This window comes from Mustela nigripes, chromosome 6 (assembly GCF_022355385.1).
Source record: "Mustela nigripes isolate SB6536 chromosome 6, MUSNIG.SB6536, whole genome shotgun sequence".
Classification (NCBI taxonomy): domain Eukaryota; kingdom Metazoa; phylum Chordata; class Mammalia; order Carnivora; family Mustelidae; genus Mustela; species Mustela nigripes.
This window is the reverse complement of record NC_081562.1, coordinates 88,914,814-88,939,963: the sequence shown is the minus strand read 5'-3', so window position 1 is coordinate 88,939,963 and position 25,150 is coordinate 88,914,814. Positions and strand designations below refer to the sequence as shown.

At 53.8% G+C, this 25,150-nt stretch overlaps 1 protein-coding gene across 2 annotated transcripts; it reads left to right on the top strand.

Moving 5' to 3' along the window:
* Positions 1–3,250: 3,250 nt before the first annotated feature.
* ITGA5 (integrin subunit alpha 5) lies at positions 3,251–24,588 on the top strand. 2 transcript variants are annotated; one of them, XM_059403327.1, is made up of 30 exons: positions 3,251–3,729; positions 9,870–10,000; positions 11,554–11,666; positions 11,790–11,910; positions 12,111–12,172; positions 12,261–12,306; positions 12,563–12,688; positions 12,913–12,957; positions 13,088–13,131; positions 15,072–15,128; positions 15,313–15,365; positions 15,661–15,869; positions 16,146–16,337; positions 16,567–16,612; positions 16,783–16,884; positions 17,073–17,128; positions 17,263–17,417; positions 17,735–17,872; positions 18,005–18,072; positions 18,678–18,828; positions 18,912–19,004; positions 19,150–19,229; positions 19,331–19,411; positions 19,519–19,624; positions 19,838–19,990; positions 20,976–21,062; positions 21,142–21,255; positions 21,825–21,926; positions 22,723–22,845; positions 23,490–24,588. In XM_059403327.1, exons 1-30 carry the CDS (start codon positions 3,353–3,355, stop codon positions 23,571–23,573), a joined length of 3,315 nt encoding a protein of 1,104 aa, XP_059259310.1. In that variant the 5' UTR covers positions 3,251–3,352; the 3' UTR covers positions 23,574–24,588. The 2 variants fall into 2 exon arrangements, with proteins under 2 accessions (XP_059259310.1, XP_059259311.1); XM_059403328.1 differs by lacking the exons at positions 3,251–3,729; positions 9,870–10,000 and adding an exon at positions 10,027–10,440.
* The last annotated feature ends 562 nt before the right edge of the window (positions 24,589–25,150 follow it).

Genomic DNA, 25,150 nt, shown 5'->3' with positions numbered 1-25,150 from the left:
GACCCCCTCCCCCCGGCCAAAGCCAGGAGCCACAGACCACCTGACCCCTCGGGCCCCTTTGTCCAGCAAACTCTTCCCAGTCTTACTTGTATTAAGTGACACTGAGAACATGATATTTGCACAGTCCCCCACAAGAGTAAAGCGAGAGCCGCCAGCCCAGGGTTTCCGGCTGTCCCAGGTCTCTCTAGGCTGCAAGGGTTGAGGGAAACAGGATCTGTCTCAGCCCACCTACAACCCACTTCTGTGTGCTACCACATGCCAGTGAGGAAGTTTTGTTTCATGAAGACCTCACTCAGCCCAAACCACCCAACCAGGCTTCTTACAGACCTGACAACCTTGAGTCTATTCCTTGAAATCAGGACATCCAGCCTCAGTGTTCTTAGAATTTCCAAGCATTTGAGAATTGGAAAGAAACAACCGGGTCTCACTCCAGAGAAATCACATGCATACACACAAAAACTTCCACCCAGTTTCAGAGCACTAATGGACTGGGCACGCAGTGTTTCCCCCACTCCAGCCTGGGGACAGTGGACCTAAGTTAAAGATCCCTGCTCCAGAACCTTTTCCCTAAAGAAACCGAGCCCAGTTTAGAGGGCTAAACCGACAGTACAGTGGAAAAGTAATGACTTTGGAATCAGCTGGGATTGAATCTGGATTCTACCTTGACCCCTTTCTTTCTGTCAATCTTGGCATAGTCACTTCACTCCAAGGACCTCAGTTTCTCGACAGTAAAATGACGATCCTGATACATTCAATGCTGGACAGCTGGGAAGATTAAATGGGATAAAGGTAGGTTAAAGGTCAAGAGCAGGACCAGACACACAGCACATGCAAAATAAACGACCAATACTCTGCATCCCACCCTAGTGTTTAGAATGTGCTCCTCTATCCTGACCATCTCTGGAAATTTTTTCCTCTTTTTTTAAGGCTCCAGCCTTCAGGACAGGCAGGCTGGTGACAGCAGGAGCCTGGTGAGTGTCCTGCCCTTGCCCTTCACTCCTTCTGCCCCTCCATCAAGCAGACTGTGATTAATAATAGCCAATCATCACAGCAAATCATTCCTACTGAGCTATGAAGGGACAGAGGGCACCAGAGAGGTCAGATCTGAGAGACAAAACAGAGACACTTGGAGACATACACGCTGGACCAGAGAAAAGCTGAGAGATACACAGAAGAGAGAAAGCTGAGAGGAGACAGAGCATTTAGAGGTCAGCTGGCTAAGAAGAAAGGGCATTGGGTTTAGAGAGTCAAAACACTTGAGTTCTAGAGTCACCACTGACTGGCTAGCTGCGTGTGACCTTGGATAAGTCACTTCAGCTGTCTACACCCATTTCCTCTTCTGAAAGAGAGGGTTGGGCTGATAACCTTTAGGTTAACCTCCTCCTGGCTGACCTTTTTAGGCTGGCTTCCAGACCTGGAGGCTGTGCCAAAGCAGCTCCAAGTAGGAGGGAACCCCAAGCCAAGCCTGACCCAGAAGCAGAGGAACATAGAGCTAGGCAAAGGCAGCTGTGATGAGAGGAAAGGCAGGAGGTGTTGGGGCCACTGGGATAGGACTTATAAGGGCAGAGAGAGCCAAGAGAGGAGGGATATTGGGGATAGTAGAAAAGCCAGCCAGAGAATGACTAAGGGGCTCCCGGTATAAACAGGAGCTGGGAATGGACAGGGAGGGGGCCCGTTTAAGTTGGCCAAGGCTGGGGGTGTGGAGTGAGGAGGAGGACTGGGGCAGGACACTATGTCCCCTGTCCCCCACCAAGGATCCTGGGAGGAGCTGAGTCACACACCTCCCTCCTTCTGCCCCTCCCCACCCCCACCCCAAGCTCCCAAATCCTGGGAAAATCTAAAGTGTTTGTGCCTGGACTGAAAAAAAACGAGAGAGCTGGTTCGTACACTTGTGCTTTGCCGGGCTATACAGTGGTCAAGCCACAAGCCCTCTGCCCCCAAAAGGGGTTCTCAGCCCTTGGCTTGAGCAGTATCCCCTAGAGGTTACCTCTGCGGCAGGGGCGCACTTAAATTCTGACCCAGAGATTACTTGGGTTCCTCACCTAAGAAAGCTTCAGGACCTACAGATGTGAGAGTGGGATGGGAGCCCACGTCACCCCACAGTCTGACCAGCTGACCTCTCCCTTGGGCCACGCTGGCTCTAAAGAGGGGCTTTTAAAAAAACAGCTGGATGATTTGGGACAGGAAGTAAGAGTAGCAGAATGAGGAGGAGACTATGTGAAAAGAAAAAGCACGGATTTGGGGCACTTTCATTCTGAGACTCCCAGGCCAGAGTGGGGCAGGGGCCTGGGGAAGAGAAGGGGCAGGGTTTGATTTGTGGGATTATTATTCTGGAAGGGGAGAAGTCCTGGAGGAGAAAGGCAGGAAGGGGGCAGGGAAAAAAAGGTTACGAGAGAATCTAGGCCCCTTGGTCCCCCTCCCCCAGACTAAGATAAAGACTAGAATCCTGAAAGGTGATCTCATCCCACAGAGCCAGGGCTGGGGGAAGGGGTGGGCTGGGGGTCACCGCCTTCCCCTGCTGAAGAGTCCTTTCCTCTACATCCACAGGGGATCAGGGGATAGTGGGGTCCTGGGCTCCAGCTCCCAGAACCTAAAGTTTGGACCCCTCTGCAAGACACCACCACCACTGCCACCACCCTAGCCGACTTTACAATTCTTCAGGTTTGTAGGAATCAAGCCAGTTTGATCAAGAAGACACTGAGGGTCCCAAGTACCTCCCCCTCCCAAGCACTCCTAGGCTCTTAGAGGTCAACTGCCAGATTCTAGGGAGGGTCTCAACAGAGGTTTCCATACTCTTCCACCAAGAAAGGGGTGACCTAGAGCAGAATTCACCTGTGATCACGCCGGGGCAGGTCCTCCATCAGATCAGGCTGCCTAGGAGTGCCCAGTACCTCAACTCCTGAGTCCCAAATCCAGCCAGATTTGGGACTTGGCCAGATCCCAAGCACCCAGTGGCCGCAGAAGGCAAGGGGGAATCCCAGTTGGCTAGATGCCAGGGGTGTCTCCTATCTCTTTAGACCCCAAAGTCTCCTTCCTGAAGGAATGAGGGAGAACCCCACAAGCATATACGGGCTGCGTCCTCCCTCCAGAGGTGATTCCTTTCCTCATTAGGAAATTCTCCGCTCCCTTTTTCCGACTCCTTTTCCGAGCGTTTACGTTGTACATCTGGAAAGGAGGGGGAGGAAGGAGGGGAAAGCAGTGAGGAGGGGGAAGAGCCCAAACCCGCCCAGTCTGACCCAGTCCAGACAACCAGCCTCCAGCTGGGGCTAGGGAGAGGGGAGTGGAGAGGTGCGGCCCCCCCCACGCCCCTTCGGGGTGGGGGGCGCGGGCTCAGCGTTCCGAGGACCCAGGAATGCCCCCCCACTCACCCCCCCGGCAGGCGGGGCGAGGGCTCAGCCGGGAGTTTGGCAAACTCCTCCCCGCGTTGAGTCATTCGCCTCTGGGAGGTTTAGGAAGCGGCTCCGGGTCGGTGGCCCCAGGACAGGGAAGAGCGGGCGCTATGGGGAGCCGGGCACCAGGGTTCCCTCTCCACACCGGGCAGCCGCGCTGGGGGCCCCGGCGCCGACCCCCGCTGCTGCTGCTGTTGCTGCCGCCGCTGCTGCTGCTGCTGCAGCCGCCACCCAGGGTTGGGGGCTTCAATTTAGACGCGGAGGCCCCAGCAGTGCTCTCTGGGCCCCCGGGCTCCTTCTTCGGCTTCTCGGTGGAGTTTTACCGGCCGGGAACAGACGGGTGAGTGAGGAGAGCTGGCGGCGGGATGGGGGTGGGGGGTGGAGGGCTGGAGACTGGGGGCGCGGCTGAAGTATGGAGGGGACCAAGGCTGGAGTTTGAGAGGCGGAGTTTGGAAGGACTAGGGCTGGAGTTGGGGGCCCACGCTAGAGTTGGGGGCCCGTGCGGGAGTAGGGAGGGGACAGTGGCCGGCGCAGAGCTGGGCGCCTAGGTTTTGAGATCAGTGGGGAGACCTGTGTGGGGTGGGGAGAGGACACGAAGCTGGAAGCTGTTGAGGTCTGGGCACGGGTCTTGGGGCCAAGGGAAAGGAGGACCAAGAGCAGCGGGTCTCTGGCTGAGATCTGTGAGCTGCCGGGACCCGGGCGGATGCTGGCGGAGAAGGGGCGCGGAGGCCGGGAAGGGCTTTTTGGAGCCCTGGGGGACCTCGGGACCCCTGAGGGCCATTGTGCGGAGGGAAGACGGGCTAAAGCAGAATGAGCTCTGTGTAGCAAGAGGGGAGTCGGGAAGTGAGGGGGTCCGGAGGTTAAATGGGGACTAGCCTCATCCTCCCCTCCCCCGCTCCGCTCAGACTGGGAAAGACCCGGGAGGGGGATGGCGGCTCCCTCCCCTTTCTCCTCGGGCTCCTACTCCGCCTTCCACCTCCAATCTCCGTTCGGACGAGGGGACCGGGAACTTGGGGAGAGTCCCGGGACTCTGGCCCTGGGGGCGCCGGCGCTGGGGCGGGCTTGGCCAAGGGCGGGTGCTCGGATGTGTCGGGAGGGGTGTGTGCGCGCGCGTGAAGGGGGGTGGGCGGTTTCCCTCTTCCTCTAGCTCTTGGGAGGAAGAGAAATGCCGATTTCCTGTAGCTTGTCGGCTGGAGCTGAACTAAGACCGGACTCCAGGGCTGGGGTCGGAAGCTGAGGAGACGTGGGCTCGCTGGGCCCAAGGGCGTCATAACATAGGACATCAAGGACTGGGGAAGTCTCAAAGGAGGGTCCTCATTCCCAGCTCAGCAGGGTGACGAGCACACCGGACCCTGAGTGCCTGGATAATGGGGAGCCCACAGACTTGGGAAAGCTGGAGTTAGAGCTGAGGCAACATTGGAACAAGGGTGTTTGTTTAAATATGGGGGGTTGGGAAGCAAGAGGAGAAGGTAGCTGCTCCTGAGCCAAGGCAGGGACTCCCAGGTGCCAGATTCCGGATCCTCCACAGTAACTGGGAAATCCTCCTCTTCTGTCTCTGGGCTCTGAGCTTTCCATGGGTCCTGACCACCACCACCACCCTAACCCCTAGTGTCTCCAGGTTTGATAGGACCTCTGTCGGCGGTGAGCTAGTTTTATACACGATACAGTTAACTTAGCTCTATTCATTTTCTTTAGTTTTTTGGAGAAAAGGAGTTAATCTAGCTAATTCAATGGGGGGGGGGGGGTGCAAATTTCTCCTTTGTCTGGAATGGGAAAAAAGAAAGATAGTTAGGCCCCAGCTGTTGGTTCTGCGCTATTCAAGGTCCCCACCCAACCCCCACCCCACCCCCCTGGCCTCCTGCCCAAACCCCATTGCATCACCCTGGCCTGGAGCCTCTGCCAGGCCTGGCCTCCCCTAGGCCCCCTCAAACTGCTTACCACAACCCTAATGGAGTAGAGAAGAGGGAGGCAGGGGGGTTATGGGATCTTTCCCCCACCAGGGTAAATCCAGTGGTCTGGCTCCTAACCTTGCTCATTAGGCCATCCCCACCCCACCCCCACCTAGCAAAGTGTCATCTCCGATTTAAAAGTCTCCTTTAAAACATCTGGGCTCTCACACCCTCCGGTTCCCTAGGTGTCTGACCCCTGGGCTAATCCTACAGTCCCTAAAGCTGTCCTCTAAACCAGGACCCAGCAGCCTTCTCATCCCTCCTCCTCCCCCTCTGCTCATCTCTCCTCCCAAGAGAACCCAGGTATCCAGCTTGCACTCCTCCCCTCTCATTTTCTCTTACAATACAGTCTTAGAGTAGGACTCTGAACATTCCACCTCCCCAGTGACCTCCCTCCCACCGCAGCTGGGCCTTCAACCCCCTCCTGCCCACAGGGGACAGACACGGTTCCCAGACCTGGGGCCATCGCTGAAGAGGGCAGACCTCAGTGTTCTTGTTGTCACTGCAGTGGCTTTCACAGGGACACTGAGACAGCCTCAGAGGGCAGGGTGAGCTCAAGAGAGGTTATGTGGTAAGAAAGGGCCAAACTTTGAGTGAGTGCTCGGGGTGCATCCTGGCCCCAACACTTGCTCTTTGTGTGACTGGGGCGAGTTAGTTTTGCTTTGTGTTTCATGTAAATCAGACACCTAATGATTGGGGCTGCTCTGAGGACTGAGACAAGAGATAGAAAAAGCACATGGTCCGTAGAGGGAGATCAGTACATGGGAGGCATAATTTTTCTAGGGTAGCTGTTTTCTATTTCTGGTTTTCTCCTCTCTGGATAGCACCTGGTTCTTTGTCTAACTTTTCCCCTATTTCTTACTTGCTTCTAGTATTTGTTTATAGTAGTGATAGTAATAATGGTCCTTCACATTCCTTAGCACTGTCCTATCAATTTTTCCATTGGATTGTTAAGAATAATCCTTGCATTAGATATAGGAAACACTATTGTGCTGTTTTATATACATATAAACGGAAACTTCAGGAATCATAGAAATTGGCTTAGGGACCATTCAAGGGCAACCCATCATTTTAGGTGGGGAGGGAATCCAGAGCTTGGAGAGAAGTGACTTGGCCCAGGTCACAAGCTGGAAAGGCGCCCAGACTTCTTAGGCCAGCTCCCTCTTCTCTTCTGGTACCAGCACCGCCACAAGGGGAGGCAACTCTTCCTCACCAGCCAGCCCGGCATATATCTTGGGAATTCACTGAGGGATCTAGATGTCCTCCTCTGGCCTGGCCCTTTTGGTTGTGGGACCTGCTGGAGCTGGGCCCTGGTCCACTTGCTACTCCCCACCCCCCACCTTGCCAGGCCAACAGAGTCAAACAGTAACCATGTATTGAACAGGAACCTGGTTAATCAGAAGCCTGGCTGGGGAGATAGTAGAGGGGAGAGAAGGGGATTGATTTGTTGGCAACAGGGTAGACCAGAACGCTGGCCTAGGAAGTTGGATTCTTAGCTTCTGGTCCTCCTGTCAGGAAGGATTCTGATTGGCCTTGGACATCTTACTTAATCTCTCATCTGTAAAATGTGAACATGGGACTAGGTCAGCAATTTAATTAAAGCTTGTTCTTTATTTCCTTTATTTTTGTTTAAACGCAAATAGTATCTTACCAGGGACTCTATATAAAACAGAGAAAAGAGGATGCTCTCTGAAAGAAGATGGGAGGACTGTCAGGACCAAACTAGCCTCCCCAGACTCCATGTGGCTGGTGTGAGGCACCTATGGGACAGTCTTCAAACCAGTGGTTGCTCTCTGTGGCTCCTCGCAGCTGTGGTAGCCTGTGTCTCCACAAGCCAACTGTTGGATTTTGGAGAGCTGAGGCTTCAGAGGAAATCATGGCAATTATTTCTTCCCGTGAACTCTACATTTTAGAAGAGTTTATCTGCCACAGTGCATTTAGTAAGGCATAATTAATTCCTTTTGCCCTGTTTTTTATCAACTAGAAGTTAGAACAAGCAGACAGCTCTAGCTGCCAATCAGAGCTTCTGACCAATACGTGATAACCAGCTTCCCCAAATGTGATAGAATTTTGGCCAAAAGCAAATACGCTTGCAGTTTTTATTAGCCCAGCCACCTTATCAGGTGAATGCATGATTTCCACTAGGCTTTCTGAAATACTGAAAATAGCCCAAGGACCCTTCTTTGTTACCTTCATGGACCCCTAAGAGGGCACAACTGCTGCAGGATTTAGGAAGCAAGAACTAGGAGTGGGGCATCCAGGATTAGCTATGTGATAGGGCTGCCCTGATACTGGGCACTTTGCTTGGCACATAGGGAAGGGAGCTATTTATTGGGATGCAAGGGCCGCTGGCCCCGCAGGTGTAAGTCACGGGTTGGGGTCTGCGTCTGTGTCCCTTGCCTGCATTCCAGATCTCCTGAACTCTCCAACAGCCACAACATAGACGCCCCCTGGCCCATGAGCCTGTGGGCTTCACAGGCTTTGGAAGGCCTCTCTCACCTTCCATCTCTGCCAGACTCCAGGCATCCTAGGAGCACTCGGGCTCAGTTCCTCCTCAAGAGCAGGAGGTCTTGGAAAACTGGGAGCAGGAGCAGGTCTCTTGGCTACCATCCTGTGCTCTCCTGGAAATGGAATGAATATCAGAGCTCCAGGAGGCTCAGGTAAACTGCTCGACCTCTTCACCGGGGGGGAGAGAGAGAGAGAGAGAGAGAGAGAGAGAGAGAGAAAGGGAAGTGCCCAAGTCCACACTGAGCTGGTGCTAGACCCGGAGCTCATGACTCCTAGTCCAGTCCTCTTTTCACTGCCTCCTGTACCACAGCTATTCTTTGGGGCTGCGCCTGCTAAGGGAAGCTTGTACCCCTCTCTCCTCACCCAGGCCCGGGGCAGTGCAACCTCTGCGCACCACCCCCAGCCCCACTGCCAGTCTCACATACTGGGTCCCTGTGCCTTCTAAGAGGCCAGCTCCCACCCCCCAGCTGGATGTAATGCCTGAGTGAGAGGGGTGGGGCCTGGCGGGTGGGAGACAAACGGAGAAGTGAGAGGTTGGAAACAGACAGGAAGCCACAGGCAGTAAACATTTCCTGTCCCCAGGGTAACCAGGGCTCGCACCCCACCCCCCTTCACTCCAGGAACTCTCCCTCCCTGGCCCCCCTTCTATTCTTCTGGACCCTGCCTTCTCCCTCCTCTGTTCTCATCCTCAGCCCCCCCCCCCCTCGCTGCCTGCTCCACACTCCCCACTTCGGTATGCCCACCCCTATTCCCCTTGAACCCCACCCCTATCACCCTTGCCCCACCTGGTCCTCTTGGAAGACATCCCTAGCTTTTGGGGCATCTACCATACTTACCCACTTGGGCTCTCTCGGGTAAGGAGGACTAGGGAACATAGCCAAACAGCAGGGAAGAGATGGTGCTGGGAACTGAAAGGGGCCAGAAACCAGGAGAGATGGAGAAGATCTGAGAGAGATCCAAGAGTGAGAGATCTGAGAGAGAGACACAGAGGCAGTAGTCACAGGGGCGAAGGGACAGAGACGGAGAAGCAGTGCCAGAGCAGATATGGAAGGAGAAAAGAGGCTAAGCTGACAGGGACACTGGCCCAGGGCCTGGGTCCATTTGCCCAAGGCTGTCAAATGCAGTCATTGTGGGAGACCCTGGAGGAGAAAACCAACCAGGCTGATGGCTACACAGAGGACTTGGAGCCAAGGGCCCTCAAAGACTGTGGTAGAGGCAGAGCCAAAGACAGAAAAGATTGCCCGGGACCTTAACCATAACCACACCATTACATAGGACCCCCCAGCAAGGGCAGCTTTCTCCTCATTGTCTTGAAGCACCATATTCAGAAGCAAGACTCAGTAGAGCAAGATCTGAATTCAGACTCTTAGTGATGGTGTGTGGGAAGGGTGTTCAGGGGCTGAGCAGAAACTTAGCCAAGATGGGGAGGTCTACCCCAGAGTCTAGGGGGAGGGCAGGCCCAGGCCCAAGGGAACTTGTCTTCACCATCCTCCAAGATCCTCTCCACTTCTACTGACCGATTTCCAAGACTCATATTTTCCTCCTACACACCCCAAGGCTGGGCAGCCTGGATGCCTGGGTCTTGATGCCTGGGTCTCGGCCCAGAGAAGGGCTTTGGCCTGGGCTTTGGCTTGGGACAAAAGGGTAGAGGCTAGGTGAGAGGACCCTCCAAAGTCCTCTCCAGGGGGCTCCAGACACTGTGTGTCCAATCCTGGCAGATCTACAGGGAAGCTGAGGTCCAGGCCCTCTGGCCCCTGTTCCCTTCCCAGAACGGACTCTTGGTTCCTCCTTTCTCTAATAACAAGGGAAGGTGGTGGAGGGGGGTGGTTGTGTTAGTGACAGCGGCACATGGGGACCACCTGACTCCAGCCTGTGCCTCTGGCATCTGTGGCATCTTCTGAGATATAAATACAACCGAGGGGGCATCTACCCCACCCCCCAGCCAGCCCCTGGCCCAGAGGCCTGGGGAGACTGGAGGAGAGCGAGGAGTCACTCTGAACCGCCTCTCCTTTCCCCTCCGCAGGGTCAGCGTGCTGGTGGGAGCGCCCAAGGCTAACACCAGCCAGCCTGGAGTGCTGCAGGGCGGTGCCGTCTACCTCTGTCCCTGGGGTGCGGGCTCCGTACACTGCTCGCCCATTGAATTTGACAGTAAAGGTAACCCCCTTGGGTAGGGGAAGCTCGGAAAGGACCCGGGGGTGCGGCTGCGGCTGGGGGGCGGGTCGAGCGGCGCCGGGAGCAAGGGGGCGGAGCCTGTCCGGGTCTGTGGCCACGTGCTGTCCCCGCGCGCTGGCGCTCCAGCTCCGGGGAGCGCCGGCTCCCCGTGGCACTCATACCACGTTCCCAGTCTAGCCCAGCCCTAGGAGGGCGGGTGTGATTCAGAAACATGTGGCTCTCATTTCCCCTGAATCACCCACAACTCTGGGAGGCCGGGGCAGCAACACAAAGACAGGGAGAGCCACACAGACTTTTCAGTCCATCCGACTAAGCACTGACTAAGTGACAGCGCATGCTGGGCACTGTGCGGGGGCTGCGGGGACCAGAACGCGATGAGACTACCGCCCTCAAGGAGCTCCGGATCTGGAGTAGATGCAGAGGTGGGTGGGAGTGAGACGGAGGGAGACAGCAGAGAGAAGGGCAGGAATAACAGCTAACACTTTCAGAGCACTTGCTCGCTGCTGCCTGCAAGCAGCATACCTCAGCTTGCTTGATCCTTTCAACGGGGGGTGGGAGGGGGTGGGGGGTGAGGTATTATCCCCACTTCATAAATGAGGAAACGGAGGTTAAGTAACTTGTCCAAGGTCACGCAGCTAGTATAGGGTGGAACAGGGGCATGAACTTGAATAGTCTGGCTCCGCAGATAAAGACTGGTGTGAGGGACAAAAAGAGGAGAGATAAAAAGATGGAGACAATGGCGAGGGCAGGGAGAAAAATCATGAAACAGACTTTTTTTTTTTTTTTTTTAACCTGAAAGATGAGAATCAGAAGAAAGAAAAAACTGTCCTCTAGAGGCCAGAGATAACACTTGGAGAGAGAGATGAAGGGAGAGAGAAAGAGCCGTAAGGGGGCAGAGACCCAGATAAGAAAGGGGATGGAACAAGGTGTCATTAGAGACTCAGATCCAACCACAGAGAAGTGGAGGCAGAGGACTACTCTCAAGGGAAATAGCCTTTCTTCCCCACCACCCTCCTGCCTTCACCTTCCCACAGGCATCCCTGTCCCAGCCCGGTGAGGAGGCACGGGGACAAGGGGAAGTCAACTCTAGAAAGCCTAGGTTCTGGGTGCATGCACATGTGTGTGCACTTGTGTCTGGGGAAGGGGTGAGTGAGGCTGCTCAGAGCAGACTCTAACGACCCTTCCCAGGGCACCTGTGTGGCTCAGTCATTAAGCGGCTGCCTTTGGCTCTTGTGATGATCCCAGGGTCTTGGGATCCAGCCCTGATGGGTTCCCTGCTCTGTGGGAAGTCTGCTAATCCCTCTCCCACTCCCCCTGCTTGTGTTCTCTCTCTCACTGTGTCTCTCTGTGTCAAATAAATAAATAAAATCTTAAAAAAAATTTTTTTTTGAATTAAGACCCTTCCCCACTCCTCCCAGGGAGTCACGGGGCTTGGGGTTTGCAAGCACCTGGGTGCTCCCAGACTGAGGGTGGAGGCCACTCGAGGTCTCAGCCATCCACAGTCCAGCCTAACTGCCTTTTCTCACTTCTCCAAGGCTCTCGGATCCTGGAGTCATTGGTGTCCAGCCCAGAGGTAGAGGAGCCTGTGGAGTACAAGTCCTTGCAGTGGTTCGGAGCGACAGTTCGAGCCCATGGCTCCTCCATCTTGGTGAGAGCCCACAGCCCCAACAGTGCCGTGATAGGAGATGGGTGGCTGTTGACTATAGTGGAGCACAGGCCTGAGGGAGAGAGGAGAGCCCCTTCGGACTAACCTGCTCCTGGGCCCTGTCAGGCCTGTGCCCCTCTGTATAGCTGGCGCACAGAAAAGGAGCCGCTGAGTGATCCCGTGGGCACCTGCTACCTCTCCACAGACAATTTCACCCGCATTCTGGAGTATGCACCTTGCCGCTCAGGTAGGGCAAGAGAGGGCATGAATCCTATGTTTGCCTTCTTCCCATGAATCCCCACACCACCCCAATTAGCCTTTCCCATCACGGTCAAGTTCAGGGAGGGCCTTTCTCTGGTGCCCCCACCTCCATCCCTCCCCAAGCTCTCTCTTTCCTGCGAGACCCATGTGTGCTGGACTCCTTCCCACTGCCTTCTCCCCTTGCAGATTTCAGCTGGGTTGCGGGACAGGGTTACTGCCAAGGCGGCTTCAGTGCTGAGTTCACCAAGGTGAGAGGGTGGCCTGGGAGGGAAGTGGCTGTGCGTGGGGTCACCCAGGAGTCAGGACTAGATGTGGACTCCTCTTCTTCCCCTACAGACTGGACGTGTGGTCCTGGGTGGACCAGGGAGCTATTTCTGGCAAGGTAAGTCCTTTCTCTGCTGTCCCTCCGTCCCCTGGCACACGGCCTCTCATCTCTCCTCCCGCCTGAGGTCACCATCCCTCCCTCTTCTCTGCCCCTGTCTTCTTTCTCTTCCTTCTTAAGATGTGTATATCCTTTTCCACCACCCTCCACAAGCTTTCCTTCCCTGAACCAGACCTCTGCAATGCCACCCCGCCGTCTCCCACTGCCCTCCCCCACCTCCTCCTCTGTGCATCCAACGCCTTGTCCCCTTCCCCAGGCCAGATCCTGTCTGCCACCCAGGAACAGATTGCAGAATCCTATTACCCTGAGTACCTGATCAATCTGGTGCAGGGGCAGCTGCAGACCCGCCAGGCCAGTTCCATCTATGATGATAGCTACCTGGGTGAGTGAGCAGCTGGGGAAGGAACTAGAGGGGGAGAACCTCAGGCGCTTTTGCCCCAACTCCCCCACTTCCTCTTCTCCCAATCAGGCATCTGCAGTCCCGCTGTCATACTTGTGGGCAGGCTGTGTATGAAGGCCCAGTAGGGGTGGGGGAAGACCTAGAGGGTGGGCCACAGCAGAGGGGTCCCCACAGGAATACTAATACCCACTCTCCCTGTCCCCCAGGATATTCTGTGGCTGTGGGTGAATTCAGTGGTGACAACACAGAAGGTGAGTGTGTCCCCAGGTTGGGGGACAGATGGAGGAGACCCAGGACGAGGTGCCACAGGAATGAGACCCCATTCTGGTCTGATTCCCCTTTTCCCCACCCTTAGCGCACAATTTTCTCATCTCTTTACAGACTTTGTTGCTGGCGTGCCCAAAGGGAACCTCACTTATGGTTATGTAAGACGCAGCCTGACCCTCCCTCCTTCCCTCCTGTCCCTTCCCTTCCCTGGCAAATCACAAAGAACCATGCACCGCAGTTTGTGAGGATTCAAAAAGTGGATCAGAACCGGGGCTCTGGAGGTAGCCCTGGGTTCAAAGACTGATGCTTACTCTGGATGAATCATTCTGTTATTTATTCATACCCTACTTTATTCCATAAAATCCTTAAACCTATTAGCCTCTCTGAGCCTCATTCTTCTCTGTATAATGGGATAATAATAGTTCTGACCTCACAAGGCTCTTATAAGGACGAAATGAGATAATGCCAGTGAAAGGGCTTAGTGAACTCTTAGGCAGTGTACAAGTGGTAGCTGTTATTATTAGACCGTGACAAGTGCTTTAAAAAGGACATAGATAAGAATGCCACAAGAGTTCATCCAATTAACAACGTTTATTAAGGCAAGGTAAGAGATGAGAAGATGAATAAGACACTGTACCCCATCTCATAAGGTGCTTCTAGTTGAGGATGTGAGATAGGACCCGGGTCGAGGGACAGAAACTATTCCCAAGCACCTCGGTGCCACTGGCTCTGCCCACTCCTCACAACAAGCTAATGGGACTAGATGATACCAGGCACATTTTCCACATGAGAAAGCTGAGGCTCTGAGACCAGGCAAGTGATTTAAGATCACCCAGTCAGTAGGTGGTCGGAGAGAGGTGTAAAACCAGATCTGTCTTATTCCAAGTCAGCCTCCTTTTTTTCTTTTTTTTTTTTTAAAGGTTACTTTTTAAAATTTTTAAAAAATATTTTATTTATTTGAGAGTGAGAGAGAGAGAGCACAAGCAGGGTTATTATAAGAGGGAGAGGGAGAAGCAGACTTTCCTCTGAGCAGAGCGCCCGATGTGGGGCTCGATGCCAGGACCCTGGGATCATGACCTGAGCCAAAGACAGACGCTTAACCAACTGAACCACCCAGGGGCCCCAAAGTCAGCCACCTTTCTGCACTGTGATAAATTTCAGAAAAGTGGTTAAGAGGATATAGCAGTTTAGGGGAAGGAGTAACCTTTTTAGGGCAGGAGCAGATCAGAGAAGGTTCTATGAAGGATCCATGGAGATGAGGCTAAAGGGCATCTGGGACAGGAGCATGAAAAGCATAGAAGAAAAGGAAAAGAAAGTCAGGCCATTGTAGCATTGGTGGGATAAGGAAAATAAAGAAAGGTTGAGGAAAAACAGATAGTTTGGGGCCAGATTCCCCAGAGCCTCAGAGGACCAGCCAAGAAGCTGAGAACTGGGGCAATGGCTGCAGGGAATCACTGTGGATTTCCAAGCATACGTGTCCCTCCTGGATCCGCTCCAGGACTGTCAGTCTCTCTGCTGTGTTGGAGGCAGGGTACCCAGAGGCAGGGACAGAGCCAGGGACTGTCCAGCAATCCTGGGAGGGGACTCACCCCGGAGTAACAGCAGCAAGAGTGGGGAAGAGGGCGAGGAGTCAAGGGCCAGTCGCTAAGGGGAGACAGAGGGGAGCCAGGAGTGTTGTGGTTTGGGAGGCATGGGGGATGAAGAATAACTAGGTCCCAGCATGCATTCAGCATTCAACTGATGATTGCTGTCTGCTGCTCACCAAGCACTACTTCAGGCTCTGGGGAGAAAGCAAAGACCAAACCGGAACTCCCGCCCTTGCTTATCATACATTCTAGTGCATATAGATGGACACGGACAAATATGAAATCCATCAGTAGTTAACCAGCAATACGGAGAAAACTAGTGAAGTTGCCATGTAATGGAGCTACCTGGCATAGAGATGGGAACGTGAAAGCAAAGTCTGGAGGAAGTTAGGAGACGAGTGGTCTGTGTCTCCCACAAATGCCTCTCCCCAGGGAATCCCATGCCCATTTGTCCTCCACCCAGGGGATGGTCTGGGAGTCCAAGACCAATGGGTGTATCTCATCCTCTCCAGGTCACCATCCTTAATGGCTCAGACATCCGATCCTTCTACAACTTCTCAGGGGAACAGGTGAGGACGCTCACAACCCAGCTTGGCCTTCTTCCAGCGAAGTCCCAGCCCCAACCTAATAAGCTCGGCCCAACTTCTAGGCTCCCTGGAGTCTCTGACCTACCCCTCCACAGTCCCTGTTGATCCTGTCGAGTGACCCCCTAGTTCTGACCCAAAGCTGCCCCTTTGTCAATCTCCACCTCAGATGGCCTCCTATTTCGGCTATGCAGTGGCAGCCACAGACATCAACGGGGATGGGTAAGTGGTGGGAAAGAGGCACAGTGCCATGCCCTCCCCAGATCCATGATTGAAGAGTGGGAGTGAGACAGAAAAACACAAGGAGAGTTTTTCTCTGGATCTCACCCCCAACCCAGTGCCTGCCTTCCCCATGCCTGGGAGCCAGGAGAGAGCAAAGGGCTAAAGACCTCAAGTCTTCTTGCTTTGGGAAGAGGGAGCCTGGGATCCAGGATGCCTGGGATTTCCTGGCAGTGGGGCTGGAGGGGAGGTGGCAAGGCAGGGTCTCAGGATACCTAGGTTTCCTCCCTGCCCTCAGGCTGGATGACTTGTTGGTGGGGGCACCTCTGCTCATGGAGCGGACTACTGATGGGCGGCCTCAGGAGGTGGGCAGGGTCTACGTCTACCTGCAGCACCCAGCTGGCATGGAGCCCACACCCTCCCTCACCCTCACGGGCCATGATGAGTTTGGCCGGTTTGGCAGCTCCTTGACCCCCCTGGGGGACCTGGACCAGGATGGCTACAATGGTAAGTGCCAAGGGCCCCAGGAGCTAAGGAGGAGTCTGGGGCCTGAGTCAGAAGGAATCTGGGTGGCTGTCAGCTAAGATACCCAGATCCCCCGGTGACTCCTCAGGGAGGTTGTGTAGACTTTAATCCTCATGTCTGGGTTTTGAAACTTGAAGAGGTTCAAGATCTTGGAAGAACGGATGGTGAATAATGATCCTGGGTTCTGGGTTCCGGTGGAAGAGATTCAGACTCCTGGATTCCCAGCCTCCTGACTTGTGTATGTTGTGTGTCTTGCAGATGTAGCCATTGGAGCTCCCTTTGGTGGAGAGACCCAGCAGGGAGTGGTGTTCATATTCCCTGGGGGGGCAGGAGGGTTGGGCTCTAAGCCATCCCAGGTTCTGCTCCCCCTGTGGCCAAGTGGCCACACACCAGACTTCTTTGGCTCTGCGCTTCGAGGAGGCCGAGACCTGGATGGCAACGGATACCCTGGTGAGCAGTGGCTGAGGCCTTGTTCACCTTAGAATTCTCCAGATCACAGACCCCCCTCCCCCCTTCTCTGCACGTTCCTGGGGTCCTGGGTACAGTTCTAGAATAATGCCACCGAGTGCCCCTGTCCCCTCCTTTTGACCTCCTTTGAGCAATGACCTAGAAGAGGGTTAGGAAGGAAAGATGTTGATTTGGGGCCTGCTGTAAGGGGTCCTTTCTTGACTTCTTGCAGATCTGATTGTGGGGTCCTTCGGTGTGGACAAGGCTGTGGTGTACAGGTATGAATTCTAGGGGGGGCAGCGTGGGAAGAGTGGGAACTAGGGAATTTCTTGGTAGGGTTGGGAAAGTGCGCAAAGGACGCTGGCTTCCTGGGGCTTGTGCATCAGCCTCCTGCACCTGGATTCCAGAGAAGTCTTAGTTCTATCGACCTCATATCCACTCTTGGCAGGGGCCGCCCTATTGTCTCTACTAGTGCCTCCCTCACCATCTTCCCTGCCATGTTCAACCCAGAGGAGCGCAGCTGCAGCTTGGAGGGGAACCCTGTGGCTTGGTGAGCTGGGGCCCAGGAGATGACAGGGAATGGGTCTGAAATACCTCAGTCTGTGCCTGGGAGTGCGCAGAGAAACCAGGTCTGGGGAAGGGGACAAATGGCGGGTGTCCGTCTGGGTCTGGGAGGTAGGTGGAGAATAGAATGCCTGTTCCTTGGATACACCAGCTTTCCTCTTGGTCTTCTTCCAGCATCAACCTTAGCTTCTGCCTCAATGCTTCTGGGAAACACGTTCCTGACTCCATTGGTGAGGGAGACTGCCTGAATCTCTTAGGCCTTGGGATGGGGGATGGAGGGACCGGGGACTTTGGCACCTCCCTTCTCTCTGAATAGGTTAAGGGGGAGAGACAGATTCTCCTGAACATATGTTCCTGGCTGCAGGCTTCACAGTGGAGCTCCAGCTGGACTGGCAGAAGCAGAAGGGGGGAGTAAGGCGGGCACTCTTCCTGGCCTCCAGACAGGCAACCCTGAGACAGACCCTGCTCATCCAGAATGGGGCTCGGGAAGACTGCAGAGAGATGAAGATCTACCTCAGGGTATGGCCCCAAGGGCGGAGAACAGACTGGCCTGGGTTGGGGGTGGTGTCCCATAGAACTGGGGTCCCTCTTGAAATAAAAGAGATTGGGAAATCCCAGTGAGAGGCTTGGGACTTTGGGGGCTGAGGAAGGGGCCCTTCTGTCTGAGGAACTGGGCACCAGGCTGTTGGGGCCTTGGAAGGAAAGAGAATGGTCATATTTGGACACCTGGATTCTTGAGGGCCCTGAGTGGACAAAGAGATGTAAGAGGCTGAGGAGCAGGACCATCAAGTCCCCAGTGTTCCCTGACACAGTGAATTCTTTCCCCCACCCCCCAGAATGAGTCAGAGTTCCGAGACAAGCTCTCCCCAATTCATATTGCTCTCAACTTCTCCCTGGACCCCCAAGCCCCTGTGGACAGCCATGGCCTCCGGCCAGTCTTACATTACCAGAGCAAGAGCCGCATAGAGGACAAGGTGAGGAGAGGGGGGAGAGAGGAGATCTGGGAAGAGATTGCCCTGGGCACCCGGGGCAGGGCCGTGGCGGGAGGAGCCTTCAGCTCAGGAGGAAGTCTAAATTCCCCCTCTCAAGGCTATCCTGGTCCTCAGGCTCAGATCTTGCTGGACTGTGGAGAAGACAACATCTGTGTGCCGGACCTACAGCTGGAAGTGTTTGGGTAAGTGAAGGCCAACATCAGGCTGGGGGATTCCAGATGCCAAGACCTCAGAGTAGGACTTGTTGGAGTTTGGAAGCACCTGGCACCTGAAAATAAGTAATAGGGATATACTGGCAAGCTGTGCGACCTTAAGAAGTTACTCAACTTCTCTGCGCTTCAGCTTCTTTGTCTGTGGAGTGGGAATGATAGCATCCATTTCTCTACCTTTTTGGAAGGACTATGTGAAATAATCTACGTAAAACACCTGGCTAGGGGATGCCTGGGTGGCTCAGTTGGTTAAGCATCTGCCTTCAGCTCAGGTCATGATCCCAGCGTCCTGGGATTGAGTCCTACCTCAGGCTCCCTGCTCGGCAGGGAGTCTGCTTCCCGCTCTGCCTGCTGCTCCACCGCTTGTGTGCACACTTGCTCTCCTTCTCTGACAAGTAAACAAATAAAATATTTAAAAATAAAAAATTTAAAAAAAAAATCAATCATCTGGACTAGTGCTGGCCATAGAGTTGGAACTCAGGAAATGGCAGCTATTATTATTACATTATTATTATGGTTCATTGTCCTGGTTTGGGGATTCATTTCCCAGTGTCCTTTACCCTGTGTTTCCCCTCCAGGGAGCAGAACCACGTGTACCTGGGTGACAAGAACTCCCTGAACCTGACTTTCCATGCCCAGAATGTGGGTGAGGGCGGTGCCTATGAGGCCGAGCTTCGGGTCATAGCCCCTCCAGAGGCTGAGTACTCCGGACTTGTCAGAAACCCAGGGGTGAGAGGGGCCTCTCAGGTTCAGCTTGGGAGGGGACCTGCCAGAGGGGCACCAGAACCTTACCCATACCCACCCACCTCCAGAACTTCTCCAGCCTGAGCTGTGACTACTCTGCTGTGAACCAGAGCCGCCTGCTGGTGTGTGACCTGGGCAACCCCATGAAGGCAGGAGCCAGCGTAAGTCTGGCGAGGAGGAAGGATCTGAGAGGGCAGTGACCAGCCTGTCCAGAGCACAGCTGTGGAATAGGGAAGGGGGCTGGAAGTGGGGTGAGACAAATGCCCACTCTAACAGGCTCCCTTGTCCTCCTTCCTTGCCCCACAGATCTGGGGGGGCCTTCGGTTCACAGTCCCTCACCTCCGGGACACCAAAAAAAACATCCAGTTTGACTTCCAGATTCTCAGGTAGGGATTAGGGGGTGAGGGGCTGGGTGGGGTGGAGCCCGGTACAGGGGGACATCCCCCTTGCTGGGCTCCAGCACCGCCTCAGTCTCTCCATTCCGCAGCAAGAATCTCAACAACTCACAGAGCGAAGTGGTTTCCTTCCAACTCTCAGTAGAGGCTCATGCCCAGGTCTCCCTTAATGGGTAAGCACCAAGTCAAAATGTGGCCTTTTTTTGGAAGGGGAGATGCTTCTAGGAAAGGATGTATCTAGGATTCCTTCCGCGGTCCTCTAAACCACCCTCCTCCTTAGTGTCTCCAAACCTGAGGCAGTGCTGTTCCCGGTGAGTGACTGGCATCCCCGAGACCAGCCTCAGGAGGAAGGAGATGTGGGCCCTGCTGTCCACCACGTCTATGAGGTGAGGAATGGTAGGGGACAGGGGCTGGGTTCAGGGCAGGCTGCTGGGAGTGGAGGGACGAGAGAGAATTTCATCTTTGCCTACTGACTGCCTCCTTCACTTCTAAGATAGGAGACATGCAGCAGGGGACAGTGGGCCATGATGCCCCAGGGGTCTCAGGAGAACAGAAGCCCTCAGCTCCTCCTTAGGGTGGTTGTGTTCCCCTCTCCTCAGCTCATCAACCACGGCCCCAGCTCCATTAGCCGGGGCATGCTGGAGCTCAGCTGTCCCTGGACTCTGGAAGGTCAGCAGCTTCTCTACATGACCCGGGTGACAGGACTTGCCAACTGCACCACCAGTCACTCCCCCAACCCACAGAACCTGGAGGTGAGAGGCCTGGAGACTGGCATGGGAGGAGGGACTAGGATTCGGGAGGTTGGGGAAGGTCACCAGAGGCCTGGAAAAGAAAAAAGATTGTCCCTAAAGCTAGGACTGTGAGAGGGGCAAAATAGCAAAGATACCTCAAGGCTGTGGAAGGGGGAAAAGACTCTTTTTTATACACTGCCTGAAATATCCTTCCCTTAATTCTTGCCCTGGCATACTTCTAGGGTCCATCTCTGTCCCACCTTCTCTGGGAAGCTGTCCTCAGACCTGTCCCCCTGGGCCCTTATGCCTGGTTTAAAGTTTATTTACTCATTGGCAACATTTAAGTAAATGAGTATCTATGCTAACACTGTTATAGGCTCAGGAAATATCTCACTGAACAAAACTAACAAGGTCCCCTCTCTCATAGAGCTTACATTTTAGTAGAGAATAAGAGACAATTAAAATTGAAAGGTGGGGGGTGCCTGGTTGGCTCTTGGTTCAGCGTTTGCCTTCAGCTTATGTCATGATCCCTGGCTCCTGGGATCGAGGCCCAGAGCCCCACATCAGGCTGCCTGCATAGCAGGGAGTCTGCTTCTCCCTGTCCCTCTGAGTCACTCCCCTTGCTTGTGCTCTCTCTCTCTCTCTGTGTCAAATAAATCAATAAAATCTCTAGAAAAAAGAGAGAGAGAGGGGCGCCTGGGTGGCTCAGTGGGTTAAAGCCTCTGCCTTCAGCTCAGGACATGATCTCAGGGTCCTGGGATCGAGCCCCGCGTCGGGCTCTCTGCTCAGCGGGGAGCCTGCTTCCCTTCCTCTCTCTCTGCCTGCCTCTCTGCCTACTTGTGATCTCTGTCAAATAAATGAATAAAATCTTTAAAAAAAAAAAAAAAAAGAAAAAGAAAAAAGAGAGAGAGAGAACAGATTGAAGCTGCTCTGGAACCCAATGCTAGCTGACTTGGAAGCTGTGATGAGGTGGGAAAGGCAGCTAACGGTCTCTTCCTTTATCCAGTTGGATCCAGAAGGTTCAGAGCACCACCGCTTACAAAGACGGGAAGCTTCAGGACGGAGCCCAGCCTCCCCAGGACCTCAGATCCTGGTAAGTCATACTGGGACTTGGGTTCTCAGAGCCACCAGAAGGGCAGAATTCAGGGTTCAAGCCTCTTCTTTCTTCCCAGAAATGCCCTGAGGTGGAGTGTTTCAGGCTGCGTTGTGAGCTTGGGCCACTGCACCGGCAAGAGAGCCGAAGTCTGCAACTGCATTTCCGAGTCTGGGCCAAGACCTTCCTGCAAGTGAGGGAGCCTTACCTCTACCCTGACCTTCAGGCCAGCCTGATCATACCCTCACTTTCCCTACTGCCCCAGCCACCTCCTTGGGTGAATGGGGCCCAGACAGTACAGCTCCCCTTCCTCACCCTTGTTTAAGCAAGGCAGTGTGTCCTTTGTGCCACCTAGTGGCCACTTTGGGAATGGCAGCCTCCCTCTTCAGGCCGTTTGGGAGGAGGGAGAACTGTAGGGAGACCAGCAACAGAGAGATGGAAGATGAATTCACAGTGGAGAGGCGAGCTGATATAGGAATAGTAAAGAGCAGTCATTTATTGAGCAAACGCTGCTGGCCAGGCAGTGTCCTGGATGCTTGACCCACATTAATGACTCCAAAAAAAAAAATTGTATTAAACATGTAGCTATCTAATTATACATTATTTAGTTACACATTTGTTATCTCATATAAGGAACACAGATATTCAGGAGAAAGTAAGTCCAAAACAGGGAAAGATCACAACCTGAACCAGATTGCGGGGAGCCCTCTGTCCTCTAGATCCCAAGAGGGGTGGCCCTGAGCACCTCTTCCCCATCCACAGCGGGAACACCAGCCTTTTAGCCTGCAGTGTGATGCTGTGTATGAAGCCCTGAAGATGCCCTACCGAATCCTGCCTCAGCAGCTTCCCCGAAAGGAACTTCAGGTGAACCTGGGCCAGAGGTCTGAGCTGAGGAAGGATCAGAATACGGGACCCGGCACTAGGACTGGGACATGGGTGGGGGCTGGCCTTGTTGTTTGTAAAAAATACGTATTGAGCATTCCTGTGTGCCAGGGTCTGTGCTGGGTCCTGGGATATAACAATAAGCAAGATGAACAGTCTCTTCACTCTTGGAGTTCACAGGCTAGCAGGCAATGAGAACACAGTGTAACAAGCACCAGGATATTTATGCGAACACATCAGAGGGACACTTTTTTTTTTAACATTTTATTTATTTATTTGACAGAGACAGCGAGAGAGGGAGCACAATTAGGGGGAGTGGGAGAGGGAGAAGGAGGCTTCCCAGTGAGCAGGGAGCCTGACCTGGAGCTCGATCCTGGAATCATGACTTGAGCTAACAGCAGACAGACGCCTAATGCCTGAGACATCCAGGTGCCCCTTAAGGAACACTTAAACTCAGTCTTGCAGGGTCAGGAAAGGCTGCCTGGAAGAAGTGATGTTTCAGCTGAGACCTGAAAAATAACTAGGAACTACCAGGCTGATTGGTTAGGAAATGTATATTCTTTGGGAAAGGAAATTAGCAGGTGTGAAGACCCCAAAGTAAGAGACAATAATGCACACCTTGGGAATTTAAATTTTGAATTCAGAATTCTGTTAGCCCAACCTGGGTAGCCCAACCTGGGAGGTGAGAGGTGAGCTGGATCTGATCGCAAGTGGGAGCCAAGTGTAGGTTGGGGAGAACTAAAGGCTTTCTAGTGACTTCTTCTGACTTGCTCCCTAGGTGGCCACAGCCATGCAGTGGACCAAGGCAGAAGGCAGCCATAGCGTCCCACTGTGGATCATTATCCTAGCCATTCTCGTTGGCCTCCTGCTCCTGGGGCTGCTCATCTATATCCTCTATAAGGTCAGTCATGTTCTACCTGGGACTTGGCCACTCCCTCATCAGGTTCTGCCCTGAACCCAACAGAGTCCCAAGCATCTATCTCCAGACCAGTTCTCCAGCCAAATACCCCCCACAACCCCATCCCCACCCTAGCCACACTCGCACTATCCTTATCCTGCCCGTAGGATCCTTCCACAGCCCCCAGCTTAGAAGGAGTCTCTTGACTTGAGCTATTAAGTTTGCCTAGACTTGCAGAATCAATGCCATGGCAAATATGTGGCATTTGTGCCATCCCATCCCCCAGAAGCTAATGGCAGCCATCACTAATTGGCCAGACCCTGTAAGTGGCCTCAGAATCCTTCTCAAGAGGTAGCCACTACTAAGCATTCAGACGTAGAACTTGAATCAAACCTGTTTGCTATCCCTAGCCTAACTGGGGGCAGTTTTACAGCGCTGATAAAAGAACCCCAAAAGCAATCCTGGCTTTAACCCTCCTGGCCCATTGGACCTATTGTAGAAGTAGCCTTAGCAGCCAGGATTTAGGCCAGTTTTGCAAAATGGGGAGACTGGAAGTGCTAGAATCCTCCTCATTTCCTCTTGGGATTAGCTCTGGGGAGAAATGGAAGCTTGAATATCTAAACTCTCCCTCCTTACTCCCTCACTAGCTCGGATTCTTCAAACGCTCCCTCCCGTATGGCACCGCCATGGAAAAAGCTCAACTCAAGCCACCGGCCACCTCTGATGCCTGACTCCTCCCAGTCCCAGACTCCCAATCCTCAAGGCCCAGTCCCCCCCACCCTCAGTTTACTGACTGGGAGGGGGCTGGGCACTTTCCTGAAGGTGCTGAGGGCCAGGGAGAAGCTCCTCTCCCCAGCCTAGAGACATACTTGAAGGGCCAGAGCCGGGAGGTGAGGAGCTGAGGATCCCCTCCCCCCATGCACTGTGAAGGACCCTCGTTTACACATGCCCTCCTCATGGATAGGGGAACTCAGATCCAGGGATAGAGGCCCCAGCCTCCCTGTAGCCTTTGCATTTTGGAGAACGTTTCCTGAAAACAACTTGGAAGTAGCCCTGGGGAATCCGATCCCAGTTCTCTGGGCCAGATGTGCCACCAGGACTTCCTGTCGAGCTCCAGACTGCAAAGATCTATCCTCAGTCTTGCCAGAGATCACAGGAAGCCCCCAGCTAAGAACCTGGAATCTGGGGAGTGAGACTTGGAAGCTCTGGACAGCCCCACCCTGGTGGGCCAGCAAGAACACTAACAGTGGATGGTGCCCCAGGCCCAGCTCAGGACAGATCCCAAACAAGGATCATGCTGGCTCAGAACCAGCTCCAAGAGGACTCAGAACTCTAATGGGGCCAGATCGAACCTGGGGCCTGGGGTTGATCTGGGACCCAGACTCAGACGTTGGTAACCTAACCAGGCAGATCCAGGATTACATTTGAGCCTGTTCCAGACCTGGGCCGGGAGGCCCAATCCACCTCTGACTTGGGAAAAGTCAGGAATCGCCCAGAACCCTGAAGGGGCCATGATGGTAACAGATCTGGAACCTCAGCCTGGCCAGGCACAGGCTCTCACAGTCCCCCAGGAAAAGGGGAGCCCACTGTCCTGGGCCTGCAGGATTTGGGTTCTGCCCACTAGCTGCACTGACGCTGCCCCTTTCTCCCTGCCCACCCCGCCCCCGTTCAGCTCCGGACATCCGGGACTTATTTAAACTATGTTGCAAGTGCAATAAACCCGGCCCTGTGCCCCCACTGACCAGAGCTGGAATTTGTGTCCTTTCCTACTCTTTCCAAACCCAACCTGGAATCAGATGGCTTGATGCGTAGGAAATGTCTATTTTTCACAGTTTCTTTCCTTGGGAGGCAGAAGTATGACCCCCAGGAACTATGGAACTACTTTCTGGGTTCCCTTCTTTTAAGTGAAAAAGATGATGGAAGGGGTGAAAGGAGGGCTTGACTCCTGCCCATCACCAGCCCCACAAGATCTAGTTCCCGGCACCTCCCAGAGAGAAGAAAAAGAATCCTTTCTCCTTGGGTTTAAGCGCTAAGGGAAGAATACAGAACGGGAGGTCCAAGTTGAAGATGGGGGAAGATGGCCCAGAAGACTCACTGGGTTTCTCTAAATCAAAATAATGAGATGGCTTGAGAGAAAAAGCCACAAAATGCAATCAGAAGAAAGCCAGTTAGGTTTTTGTTTTGTTTTGATTGCTCAGTATATGCTGGTAGGTAGAGAGGGTGTTAAATTGTTAACATACTTTAGTTTCTCTAGCGGTAATCCTGTCAAGTAGATACCATTAACCCCATTTACACCAGGGAAAATTGA